This window comes from Ochotona princeps, chromosome 18 (assembly GCF_030435755.1).
Source record: "Ochotona princeps isolate mOchPri1 chromosome 18, mOchPri1.hap1, whole genome shotgun sequence".
NCBI lineage: Eukaryota > Metazoa > Chordata > Mammalia > Lagomorpha > Ochotonidae > Ochotona > Ochotona princeps.
Window position 1 is genome coordinate 29,781,030 of NC_080849.1, and position 12,772 is coordinate 29,793,801.

The window sequence follows — 12,772 nt, forward strand, 5'->3', positions numbered from 1 at the left end:
CCAATAGGGGATCCCGGAACGTGCAAGGCAGACTTTAGCCGCTAGGCTACTGTGCTGGGCCCCATTCATGTTTTTTTAATATGCACTTTCCATGACCATTTTGAAGAAGACCCTATGTTCATGGGTTACAAACGTGTTTTGCACCAGAATACTTATATTTTAATTCCATTTTGCATGAATTTTTTGAAATACTTTTGTCTGTAGAACTCTTAAAATTCTTTTAGTACATTCATGTATCTCTATCTGTATATTTAAAATGTTTGTTTTAAAGAACACACTAATTCTACATTGTTTAGAGATTTGAGTTACACAGAGGAGAGTCACAGATGTCAGTCAATCTTCCAGCCGCTGATTCAGCCCTAACATGACTACCATGGCTGAAGCCAGCAGCCAGGAGCATTCTCCTGGTCTCCCACATGGCTCACAGGTACCCAACAGTTGGTCCATCTTCTGCTTTCTCAGGCCAGTAGTGGGGAGCTGGACTGGAAATGGAGCAGCTGGGACTTGATCCAGTGCCTGTATGAGATGCTGGTGGTGCAGGCAGCAGCTTTACAAATGTACTGTGCTGGTTGTCTGCTTTTATTGACTATTCCAAAAACAGCCATGTTGTGAGCGCTGTCACACTATGGGTTTAAGCTGCCCCTTGAAATGCCTTCGTATCAGAGTGCCCGAGTTTAAGTACTAACCACTTTCAGTCCAGCTTCCCACTAACAGATGCCCTGAGAGGCAGCAGATGGCTCAAGTACTTAGTCCCTGCCATCCACACACTAGGATAGATTAGCCCTGCCCCTGTTGTTGTAGGCATTTCACTGGTAAACAGAAGATGGAGGGTCTCTATGGCTTTCTGTAAAAAGCCACTTTTAAGTGATTTTCACTGGAAAGGCAGATTTACCAAAATGAGACAAACAGATCTTCCTCGGGTGGTTCACTAGCCAAATGAATGTAATGCCCAGAGTTGAGCTGAACTGAAGGTAGGAGCTTCTTTCGGGTCTCCCACGCAGGTGCAGGGTCCCAAGGCTTTGGGCTGTCCTTGACTGCTTTCCCAGACCACAAGCAGGAAGCTAGATGGGAAGTGGAGCAGCTGGGACACACACCAACACCCATATGGGATCCCAGTGTTTGCAAGGTGAGAATTTAGCCATTAAGCCATCATGCTGGGGCCCCAAATGCCAGTTTCTTAGAGATAAGATTCTGGGTTTTTTATTTAAAACAGGAGGGCCTGGCACGTTGGCCTAGCAGCTAAAGTCCTTGCCTTGAACGCGCCGGGATCCCAAATTGTTCTAATCCTGGTGGCCCCGCTTCCCTTCCAGCTCCCTGCTTGTGGCCTGGAAAAGCATTAGAGGACGACCGAAAGCCTTGGGACCCTGCACCCATGTGGGAGACCTGGAAGAGCTCCAGTCTCCTGGCTTCGGATCGGCACAGTACCAGCCATTGCGGTCACTTGGGGAGTGAATCATCGGATGGAAGATCTTCCTCTCTATCTGACTTTGCAATAAAAATAAATCGTAAAAAAATACACAGGAAAACCCCTTTTTTAAAAAAGCAGGGGAGGAGGCAGAAAAAGGAGATGAGGAAGATGAATGAGACTGAGTTATCTTTCATCTGTTCGGTTCTGGTTCATTCCCCAAATGCCAGCTAGACCTGAGTCAGTCTAAGGAAACAAACACCATCTGGGTTTCCCGTGGGAGTGGCACAAACTCAAGCACCTGGGCCTGCTGCGTCCCCGGGTACATTACCAGGAAGCCGGATTGGAAGCAGCAGAGCCGGGACCCTAACTGGGCGAATTTGAAGTGGTAGCTCAATTCGCTGCACTTCAAGGCTGGTCTGGAGACTCTTGATTCTCTATCTTGCAGAATGGATTGTTGAGCTGTATACAAGGAGAGTGAATCACTGGAGAACAATTTTTATGTTGTAGACTTTGGTTTCACATTTTGCTAGATGTGATCTATTTCCATTTTGCACCTGAATTTAGGAATAGTCCTACCACCTCAGAAATGGTCTTTATTTTTACACATGCCCTTTTTGAGTTCCAAGGCAATCTTAAGTGTTTATTAAGCCCATTTGACTTTGAAGAATTTGAACTCCAATCTGCATTCCTGGTGCTGGGCAACAGCTATTGAGCTCTCTCTCAGATGTTTCCCTTTGGTCCTCACGGCATCCCACTCTGTGCGAACTTCGTCCCATTCGCTGAGTCTGAGTTTGTATGCAGATGTGGGGGTGGTTCTGACTCCTTCCAGTCTGTCTGTTCACAAATAAGGATGCAGTCTCGTCAAATAATACTGCAGTTTCTACGTCATCCCTAGCCACAGCACCTTGCTCATGCGAGGATGCTCTCTGGGGAACAGCTATTGTCCAACCCAGCTAGCGCTTTTTTTTTTTTTAAGATTTATTTTATTTTTATTACAAAGTCAGATATACTGAGAGGAGGAGGAGAGATAGAGAGGAAGTGGAGCTGCCGGGATTAGAACCAACGGCCATATGGGATCAAGGCGAGGACCTTAGCCACTAGGCCACGCTGCCAAGCCCCCCAGCTAGCGCTTTAACAAGGGTCAACTCCTCTACAATTCATCTTTTTCTTTCACTTTTCTGGGACTTTGTTTTTTTTTTTTTTAAAGATTTATTCATTTTATTACAGCCAGATATACACGGAGGAGGAGAGACAGAGAGGAAGATCTTCCATCCGATGTTTCACTCCTCAAGTGAGCCGCAACGGGCTGGTGCGCCAATCCGATGCCGGGAACCTGGAACCTCTTCTGGGTCTCCCACGCGGGTGCAGTGTCCCAATGCATTGGGCCGTCCTCCACTGCTTTCCCAGGCCACAAGCAGGGAGCTGGATGGGAAGTGGAGCTGCCGGGATTAGAACCAGCGCCCATATGGGATCCCGGGGCTTTCAAGGCGAGGACTTTAGCCGCTAGGCCACGCCGCCGGGCCCCAGGACTTTGTTCTTTAAAACCTGTTTTGTTCAAGGTTACTAAGGTTTAGTCTCATATTGCCAGCAGATAGAACTGATGTTTTCCCATTACCATTCACATAGTGATTCCTCTTTAGACTTATCTGATTTTGTGATATGGAAACCTAGATTGATGTTTGTGTTTCATTCTAATAGCTTTCAATGATTTATTTCAAAAAGCAACAAAGGAAAGATTTTTCCTCTGTTAGTTCATTCCTCAGATTAGGTCAGGCTAAAGCTGGAGACTGGAACACAGCTGTGATTTCCTCAGATGGGTTGCAAGAGCCCAAACAGCTGATTCATTCTATGCTATTTTCCCAGGCACATCAGTAGGAAGCTGGACTGGAAGTAGAACAGCCATGATTCAAACTGACTTAACCCTCTGTGCTGCAATGCTGGCTAGGCCCTGTAAGCGCTACAAATCTAATTTTTCTTGATCTGAAGGCTTCATGAAGGCATTAAGTTTCCTCTTCATTATAAGTTCTGATTACCTCATCTTAGTTTCTGAAGGGGCACTGTGGCATAGCAAGTTAACCTGCAGCCCAAGAAGCCAGCTCTAGAACTGGCAGCTCCACTCCCCATTTAGCTCCATGGTAATGTGCCTGATCTTAAGCAAGGAGCTGGACCATACCTGCAACAGCTGGAACTTGAACTGGCAACTGAGGCCAACATCACAGGTGACCGCTTACAGGGCCACAACACTGGCCCAGGAGGACAGCCTGTTCAACTATGCTTCCATGAATACTATGGCTCCTTTGAATATGCTAAGCACATCCTGAGTTCAGTTCCCTCATTTTGAACAGGTCTAAGGTCTGAACTTCTATTTGTGAAACTCTAGCATTATATCTAATGGTCGTTACTGTGGTTTTAGTAGCTTTATTGCTTTTCACAAGTCTTATCTCTAGGGTTTTTTTTTTTTTAAGATTTATTTTTATTGGAAAGGCAGATATACAGAGAGGAAGACAAAGATCTTGTGTCTGATGGTTCACTCCCCAAGTGACCGCAATGGCTGGTACTGTGCCGATCCAAAGCCGGGAGCCAGGAGCTCTTCCGGGTCTCCCACGTGGGTGCAGGGTCCCAAGGCCATGAGCAGGGAGCTGGAAGGGAAGCAGGGCCGCCGGGATTAGAACCGGCAACCGTATGGGATCCCGGCATGTGCAAAGTGAGGACTTTAACCACTATGCTATCACGCTGGGCCCTCTAGGGGTTTTTCATACTTCACATGAGCTCAGTATTTCTGCTTTGCAGCAGGGTACTTTTTTTTTAGACATACTTGATGCCAGCAGGATCGGTAACTTCATCATTTTCCTTACTATTTTATTGAAGTGTATAGAGTAAAATAAAATCCTAAGTAACTAGCTCAAAAAATATTTCTCAATAAAGTTAGAAACATGTATGTGTTTGCATACATTACCATTATCCAAATCAAGACATGGAACTGTCCCGTCATTCCAGGGAATTCTTTCATAACCTGGTTCAGTCTATACTGGATAACTGGCCTAGATGGGTCTTACCTGTTCCTGAGTTTGACTTTTTTTCAGTAGTTTTTAATACTGTTGTTTGAATCAATAATCCATTCTTTAATAGTAAACCAATCACAACTCTATCAACATTATTTATTAACTTGCTGATGGATATTTGCCAGTTAGTTTGGAACTATTAAAATCAAAGTTCTAGGAATATTCCTGTATGAACCTTACAGGAACAAGCATACAGAATATGCAGATGCTCACCTTAGAAACTGAGAAGCTGTTCCCAAGATACTATTTATTCCACTGCACACTTCCGCGGGTGTGCCACATTCCCACGAGGCAGGGGCTTCCATGTGGCTCTGCATTCCCTCATGAGTCATGCTGAGCGCCTTTTCTGTGCTAGCTGTATATTCACCTAGCTCCTGTGAAGTAGGTATCCAGATCACTCATTTGGGAAGACATGGATATCTGTGTAATGGTTTAAGTTTTTTGTCTTAGGCTATGGCTTGCTCTTCCACTTTAACAGTATCTTTGCTGAGAAGTATCTAATTTATACTTCATCATTTTTGTTAATAGTTCTTGTGTCTTAGATATCTTCGCATACCTAAAGGTCACTTAAGATTCTACATTTTCTCTAAGATTTGCTCTTTTGCTCTTCATAGACCTATAATCCATTTTGACTGGATTATATTATGGCTATATATGGAATGAAGGAGGTATCACTCATTTTTTTCCCTCAGTCTGTTATTCTACTTCAAATAGGGAAAAAATCCTCCTTTTACTAACTTGCTCAACTTTCGTTGTGAAGAACCACATACATGTGGTCTATTTCAGGACGCTCTATTCTATTGAACTATTTGTTGTAATACCATACGCCTAATCGTTGCAGTTTCAGAGCAAGTCTTGACACTGGTGAAATGCAGTCTTTGAATTTTATTTTTTTTCCACATTCCCCTGACTGGAACTGCTGCACTTCTATATGTATTTGATTTCTACAAGACAGCTTCAAGGAATCTTAATTTCATTGAATTAATAGGTCAGCCAACAGCATTGTTCTGTCCTTCAACTAATAAACACAGCATGTCTATTGTGTTCTACACTTGTCTCACACTATTTTACAGAAGTCTTAAATAACTTTTTTGCTAGATTCCTGACTTCTTTATGCTATTATATTTTTCAAAAGTGGTGTCTTTTTCTAAAAAAATGATTTAATTGGGGGAAGGGAACTTGAGGAGAGGGTAGAGGAAATCCCAGAGCCTATGGAATTGTATTGTACAATTTAAAACAGAGTAAAAGATTTAAGATTTATTTGTTTACTTGAAAGGCAGAGAGAAAGATCTTCCATCCATTGGTTCACTCTCAAGACGGCCACAACAGCTGCAGCTTAACTGGTCTGAAGCCAGGCGCTTTTTCTGTATCTCCTATGTGGGTGTTGGGGCCCAAGCACTTGGCCATCTGCTGCTGCTTTCCTGGGCACATTAACAGGGAGCTGGCCTGGGAAAGCAGTTGAGGACGGCCCAAAACCTTGGGACCCTGCACCCGTGTGGGAGACCTGGAAGAAGTTCCTGGCTCCTGGCTCTGGATCGGCACAGCACTGGCCGTTGTGGTCACTTGAGGAGTGAATCATTGAAAGGAAGATGATCTTCTCGGTCTCTCCTCCTCTCTGTATATCTGACTTTGTAATGAAAATAAAATAAATCTTTAAAAAACAAAAACAAAACCAGGGAGCTGGACTGGATGTGGGGCACCTGGAACTTGAACAACACTCACACGAGATGTAAGTGACGCAGGTGAAGGTTTAACTTGATATGACACAGCACTGGGCCCTATTGCAAATGTTAAGTTTTAATCTCAATGTTGGATACCAGCATATAATTTGTACAACTGAGTTTCACATATTAGTCTTATTTTGGTAATCGTTAAGAAATGGAAGAAATGCCACAGATCTTTGTTTTCCAATTTTATAGAAAGTCAGCCTTTGTCATCACCTCAGGTACACTACCTTCTGATTTTTTTTGAATATGTAACTAGAGTTAATTCTACTCCTCGTGTACTTACTTGAAGATGAGAAGCATGCCACAGGAAGCTGTTTTGAGATGAGGACATGACCTATGTGGTACTCCCCATCTGCAGAACATGGAGTAAAACCCTATTTCTCAAGAATGCCAAATGAGGACAGACACACACACATTGGGATCGGGCTGGGAGTGAATATACTTATGAGATTCAAGTTACTTTGAATTGTAACATTTATGAATTTTTCATTAATAACTAATCCCATCTTTTTATTCACTTTTTCATTCTTTCCAATTTGATTTATAACACAGTAGCTACCTAATCTACATATAGTTTTCATGAACAGGGATTCATATTAACTACACATAAAACCAATATAAGGCACAACTACTTAGGAATATTTTATATTTTCAAAGTACTCAGGAATTCTTTAATTAGAAAAATAAAGGCAATGGGATTATCTGTTCTAAAAGTACCCATGAATTAAGTCACTTGTATTCCCCACTTAAAAACAAAACAACACAACCTTAAATCACACTGCTGTTGAGCTTTCTTACAATAAGGAGTAAGATCATATGCTGGAGTACAAAAACCTGAAATTCTGAGCATGAAAATAATTTATTGATTAGACATCTGATTTATTCAGTCATTAGGCCTACCAAAGACAGAATGAACACAGAACTCATGGAATAGGAAAATATCCCACCCAGCACCGGTTTAACTTCAAAGTACTAGGCACACAGTTTCTGCATTCTGTCCTAGAACCTTACCCTATAGCATCCGTTTGTGCTTGATGTTGACTAATTTGAATAGAATAGAAGGAAGTTTGTGTACACTCAACTTGGCAAATATCATTAGTGATATGACGTTCAGAAACATTCTTAGGCACAAGAAAGAGCACTGCCTGCAGTGAAGAATCTTTGAAACAAAAACCATTAAATATAATCTTACAAATGGGAAAACATACGTAGTTTCGCCAATGAATTGTCTTACATCTACATTATCAGGAAAAAAGTCACAAAGATATTTCATGAAATTAAAAAACTAGCTTTTAATACTCAGGTGATTTTGCGGTACTGAAAATTGGAAAAATCAATCAAACCTAAATAGAATTTAGGGAAGAAATGCAGGACTAGTAAATGGAGTAACAGCTGCACTTCTTTTGCTAACTCATCAAGAAAGTGCCAACTGAACATTTCAGGATGATTTTATTAAAAAAGCAGATCAACATTACAATTCAAGAATTTGATCTAAATATGCACTTTACAACGAAGTACATCTGGTATGGAGTGGAAAAGGTTTTTCCAAAAAAACCCATCAGATTATCTCCTAATACCCAAACAATATTTTGCTTCTGTAGGCCTTTTGTTATGTGGAATCATAAACAACTGAAGATTTATTGCTGTGAAAATGCATCTGGAGTACAGTAGTATGGATCTTGGGTATTAAGCATAATCAGCTCAATCAAGAAGTTGAAAATGTGGTAGGAAATTTGTGTGGATAAGCCAGCTGACACAAGAGCAACTGGGATTTTGAACTTGCTGAGATTAGACATTATGCTAAATCTCAATTTTAGAAGGCAATTAAAAATTACAATTCCAACATCCCACAAACCAAAAAGGAAAAAAAAATAAACACTGTAGAAAGAAAACTATGTTCAAAGAGCTTTTTTTTTTCAGCACCCCAAGGAAAATAAAAGCATCCATGTCTATCACAGATGAAAACAAAATGAATGTCATTGGAATCAAGTTATTTTTTTCCCCACTGAGGTATAAAATCTATATAGAAATTTGATACTATATTATAACAAATTGTACTTCTCATAGCTCTGTTTTAATTTCCTTTAAACCCTGTTTAATATAGTTTCCTTTAATTGTAAAAATGTTTTCATGATTCTCAATCTGGTTCCAGTTCTTTTTCGTTTATTTTTATTTCAATGTTTAATATATTGGCAACCAGTTCTAATCAGGAAAAAAAAAACCCTTGGAAATCTCTTCATTATGACAGCACATTCAGTAGAAATTACTGATGTGCAAGCAAACCATAAAAGGTGTAGCTCTCTAGAAAGCACATTCTGTTGATTGTTTCACTGTCTATTATTTACCATGATTCTTGATGAACGACGTTCAGTCTTGTAAACATCAGTGCACAGTCTCACGTCCCTGGGCAGGAAGGCTGGTTCACAGCTAGTGAAAAGCTAGGAGAGTCTGAGTTTTAATGGCTGATAAACCTTACATCCTGCTGAGGAGGAAAGCACTTTTCCTTTTTTGCTACTTAGAGTGTGGCAGAAATGTTATGCTGAGGTAGCCCAGTCAACCATTATTTTTTCTTTTCTTGTAAATTTGGTCTCAGAATATTTCTGGAAGCGTGACGTTTCGAAGAAGCCACTGCTGGGACCGGCTTCCACTGCAGTCTCTAATGCTGGGCACCTGGCTATCCTCTTCAGTGGCTTTGTCCAGGCACTGATTACTGTTCACATGCTGTAGGGTTAATTTCTGAAAGAGACAAATCAAAATGAAAACCAATCATTTTTGAGGATTATTAAGTTATTCAGTGGAAACAATGGATTTTGGAAAAAATAATTTAGAAAACAGAAAAATGTATGCATCAAAGTTGTCTTAAGAGCAATGGCGAGGGAGAAAGGTCCAGGGGTTCATTGGGGTACCCTCATCTTTGCAGTTAGATGACCTAAATCTAAGTACTAATTCTGGCATCGGCTCTGTAACACTGTAATTCAATTCTGTAACAGGGGGCGGGGGGGGGGGGGGGGGAGGGCGGGAGGGAAGACGGACCAGATTAGTGGTTCCTAATTTAGGATCCTCAACCTATTTTCAAAGGGCTATTTTAAGATTGTTTCCATGAGGCTGTTGCTCAAATTTTTGGAAACTTGGGTTCTTTTGCAGTAAGAGTAGTGGAATGCTTGAGATTTATAAAAACCACCTTGTTTTTATTTCTACAGAAAACCCAGGCTATCTTTATAACATCAATGGTATAGTGCAGAAGGACAAGAACTGTAATTAAGATTGGATTTGTAATCTGGATAACTTAGAATTTTTCATTTAAAAATGATGTTGCATAGTTAAGCATTGTGAGGTACACATAATATAAAGCACACTAAGTAGCCGATAGATGCAGACATACACAAGTATCTTCCTATGAACTTCTTTAGGAACAGGCTTCTGTCCTGTTTTTTAGGATAACAGTTGTTAGTACATCTGTTAACTCTCAATCTAATGATTCTGACAATGTGCTCTGGTCCCATCAAGTTCTCTGAGGCAGCTGTAAGAATATGCATTAAGCACCATCTTATAAGTATTAACATCTCTAACAAGTTCTTTTATGTTCTAATATGATTCTCTTCTCAAATACTTTCATGAAACTTCTCAACCACCTTGAGTTTTAAACCTAACCTAACAGCTGTTAGTTCTCTACTCTGTGCTGTGGTGAAAGCGGCAATCTGCAACAAGATATGCTGGTGTATCAACGGTGACTTTGGGTTCGGTATAGTACTCTTAAACAGACACTATAGAATCGGGGACAAAGTTGGTGTGGATGTGGTTGTTCTTCCTTTTTCATGCAGATGCTGTAAGGTTTATTGGTTGAGAATAAGCTTTGCCGTCATATTCCTACAGTGAATTCCAGATGCGATCCATCTGATCCAACTATGAGAGCCTAAGGAAAAACGTAAACCCTATTCAACACTTTCTAGTTTCCTCGTTTACAAAAAGAGAACTGAAATACCTATCTCATAGGGGTTTTGGTGATGAAATCCTGACCTAATCTACTTAAAAGTGATGTCTAATCCAGAGCACATACTTAGTAAATGATACTTATTGCTAAACCCAGCATATCAGCAATGTCCAGAGGCACCCTAAGTAGAAACTAGAGGCCAGACAGCCATGGTTCTGCATGCAAACTGCTGCTTAGTCTGTGTAAGATACAACAAGGCACAGGGACTCCAACTCCCAAGCATCTGAGTCCCTGCAGAGAGTCCTTCATTAGGCCCACGTTCAGGATTGCTACAAATAAGAGTTAAGCACAATGCAAAATGTAGATGAACAGCTAGTTTTTCTCAACACATCCCAGTTTTAAAAATGCATTTTTCAGCTATCTAGATTCATTAAAATGAACTCACATCAAAGACATAGTTTACTGCTCCAGGGTAGGCATGCACCTATTCAATATCCATAACATACAGGAAAGAAAGGAAGCCAAAGTTGTAACTGGACAGTATCTCCAGTCAGTGGGGAGACAGAAGCAGAGCAAGCCAAGTAGTCAAATGGAACAAACAGGAAGCCAGGTGAAGAACCCAGACCATACTACATCCAAAGGTATATACATTTAAAAATACCATCTGCTTAGCAAGAGTAGATGCTACAGGATGCTACAGAGAAAATAAGAAAAAGGGACTGGGGTGCTCCTGGCTTTGCACTAAGGAGTTGTTTCTATACCGTGTCTGGTCAGGATGGGAGGACACCCAGAGGTACGAGTGCCAGCTGGCCACTTACCCTGACATACAGCAAGAGAAAAGTGAGACGCACATGTAGAAAGTGAAGCAAGAAGCAAAGCTATTCCTAAGTGGAAATGGAATGAGGCACAAACACAGGAGCCGTTGGTGCTGGTTCCAGAACTACAAAGCCAAAGTACAAGCTGAAAGACTAGCTAGACATGAGGAAAGGGGGAGGTTTCAGAGGTGCTTTTCCTGAACTAGTACCTGTCGAATACCTCTATTAAAGTACAATTAATAGTGAGTTGAGGGAGAGGCTCCAAAGGAAAGTAAATATGGACAGTTTTGCTATGTCACTGAAAACTCACCAAGAACCAGAAAACTTTCCTCTTACAATATGTATAGTTAGTAAAGATTATCAAGGATTTTTTTTTTTATTTTAAAAAAAATTTTTATTGCAAAGTCCAATATACAGAGGAAGAAATTCTGTCCAATGATTCACTCTTCAAGTGGCTGCAGTGGCCAGAGCTGAGCCAAATGAAGTCAGGAGCCTGGAGCCTTTTCTTGGTCTCCTACACAGATGCAGGGTCCCAAGGCTTTGGGCCGTCCCTTGGCTGCTTTCCCGGGCCACAAGCAGGGAGCTGGATGGGAAGTAGGGCTGCCAGGACTACAATCGGCGCCCATATGGGATCCTGGTGCATGCAAGGTGAGGACTTCAGCGACTAGATTACTGTACCAGGCCCAAAAGTTACTAATTAAAACTCGTATTTTACCTGAATGTTCAATTTGGTAATCTGTCAATCTTTAGAATATCAAGTGTTTGACCCATATTGAAACTATAAAAGTTCTTTACTTGGGATTAAGGTTGTGGAATCCCATGTTAAGCCACTGCCTATGGTATGAACATGCTTAAGTCCTAACTGTCCCATTTCTGATTCAGCTCCCTGCTAATGCACTTGGGAAAGGAGCAGAGAATAATCCAAGTATTTGGACCCCTGCCGCCCACTTAGAAGAACCAGCCAGCTCTGCCTGTTGTGGCCAGTGGGAACATCTCTATCTCCCTCCTGTTTCTCTGTAACTCTGCCTTTCAAATAAGAGAAAAAATTCTAAAAGATTCATTCCTTTAGTTATAAAGTATGTAAATAAGCCTCCATAGTACCTGTAATTTTATTCCTATAGGTGGCTGGATGACTTACCACTGGGTCATATTCCCAGAGCTGGTTGCCTTTTAGGTGGTGGCATTTGAGCATTGTGACTGGGCCATTAAGTTTGGAAACATCCAAGCAAAGGTCATCTGTTCTAATTTCTTTGTTGGCAGTGTAAGAGAAAACCTGTCAAACAAACATGCACCAAAAAAACTTTAACAATAAAAAGAAATTAAGTGTTTTAGATGCTCAATAACGGGTACAGATAAAAACAGGTACTTCAAGATACATAATTTTGGGGCCTTATATTTAAAATAACGGGGAGTAAAATGACTCAGAAGTTGGTATTAAGTATACACGGTGGGGAGCAAAACGACCGAGTTTTCTGCGTACACTGAGTATTGCTGAGGTCTACCAGCTGCTCAACTGAAAGCAGCACAATTCATCTTTGTAGTTTACCAATGGAAACACACGTCTCATTAGGGCTTCACTATAGTGAAGGCCACCTCCACTTTCATTCACCTATATTTTCACTTAAATGGTAAGAACCTATTCTCTCAACGATGTCACAGGAAAAAAAAAGTACAAGGCAAGAGCAAATTAAAAAAAAGTATACCCATTAAAGATCCAAGATACTCACCTGATTACCTCCCATACCGTGACAATTAAAAATTCCAACTTTTTCATTTTCTTTTCTAGCCATGTTATCAAGACACTGATTTGTTTCCACATTTCGAATCTA

At 40.9% G+C, this 12,772-nt stretch overlaps 1 protein-coding gene across 2 annotated transcripts in view; it reads right to left on the reverse strand.

Moving 5' to 3' along the window:
- Positions 1–7,032: 7,032 nt before the first annotated feature.
- GALNT1 (polypeptide N-acetylgalactosaminyltransferase 1) overlaps positions 7,033–12,772 on the reverse strand; it is a 91,505-nt gene continuing 85,765 nt past the window's right edge. For both annotated transcript variants that reach the window (XM_058677167.1, XM_058677168.1), the window contains 3 exons: positions 12,671–12,769; positions 12,082–12,216; positions 7,033–8,933 (listed from right to left, as the gene is read on the reverse strand). In XM_058677167.1, coding sequence (XP_058533150.1) covers positions 8,787–8,933; positions 12,082–12,216; positions 12,671–12,769 — 381 coding nt within the window. In that variant the 3' untranslated portion in view covers positions 7,033–8,786. The remainder of the gene's footprint in view (positions 8,934–12,081; positions 12,217–12,670; positions 12,770–12,772) is intronic.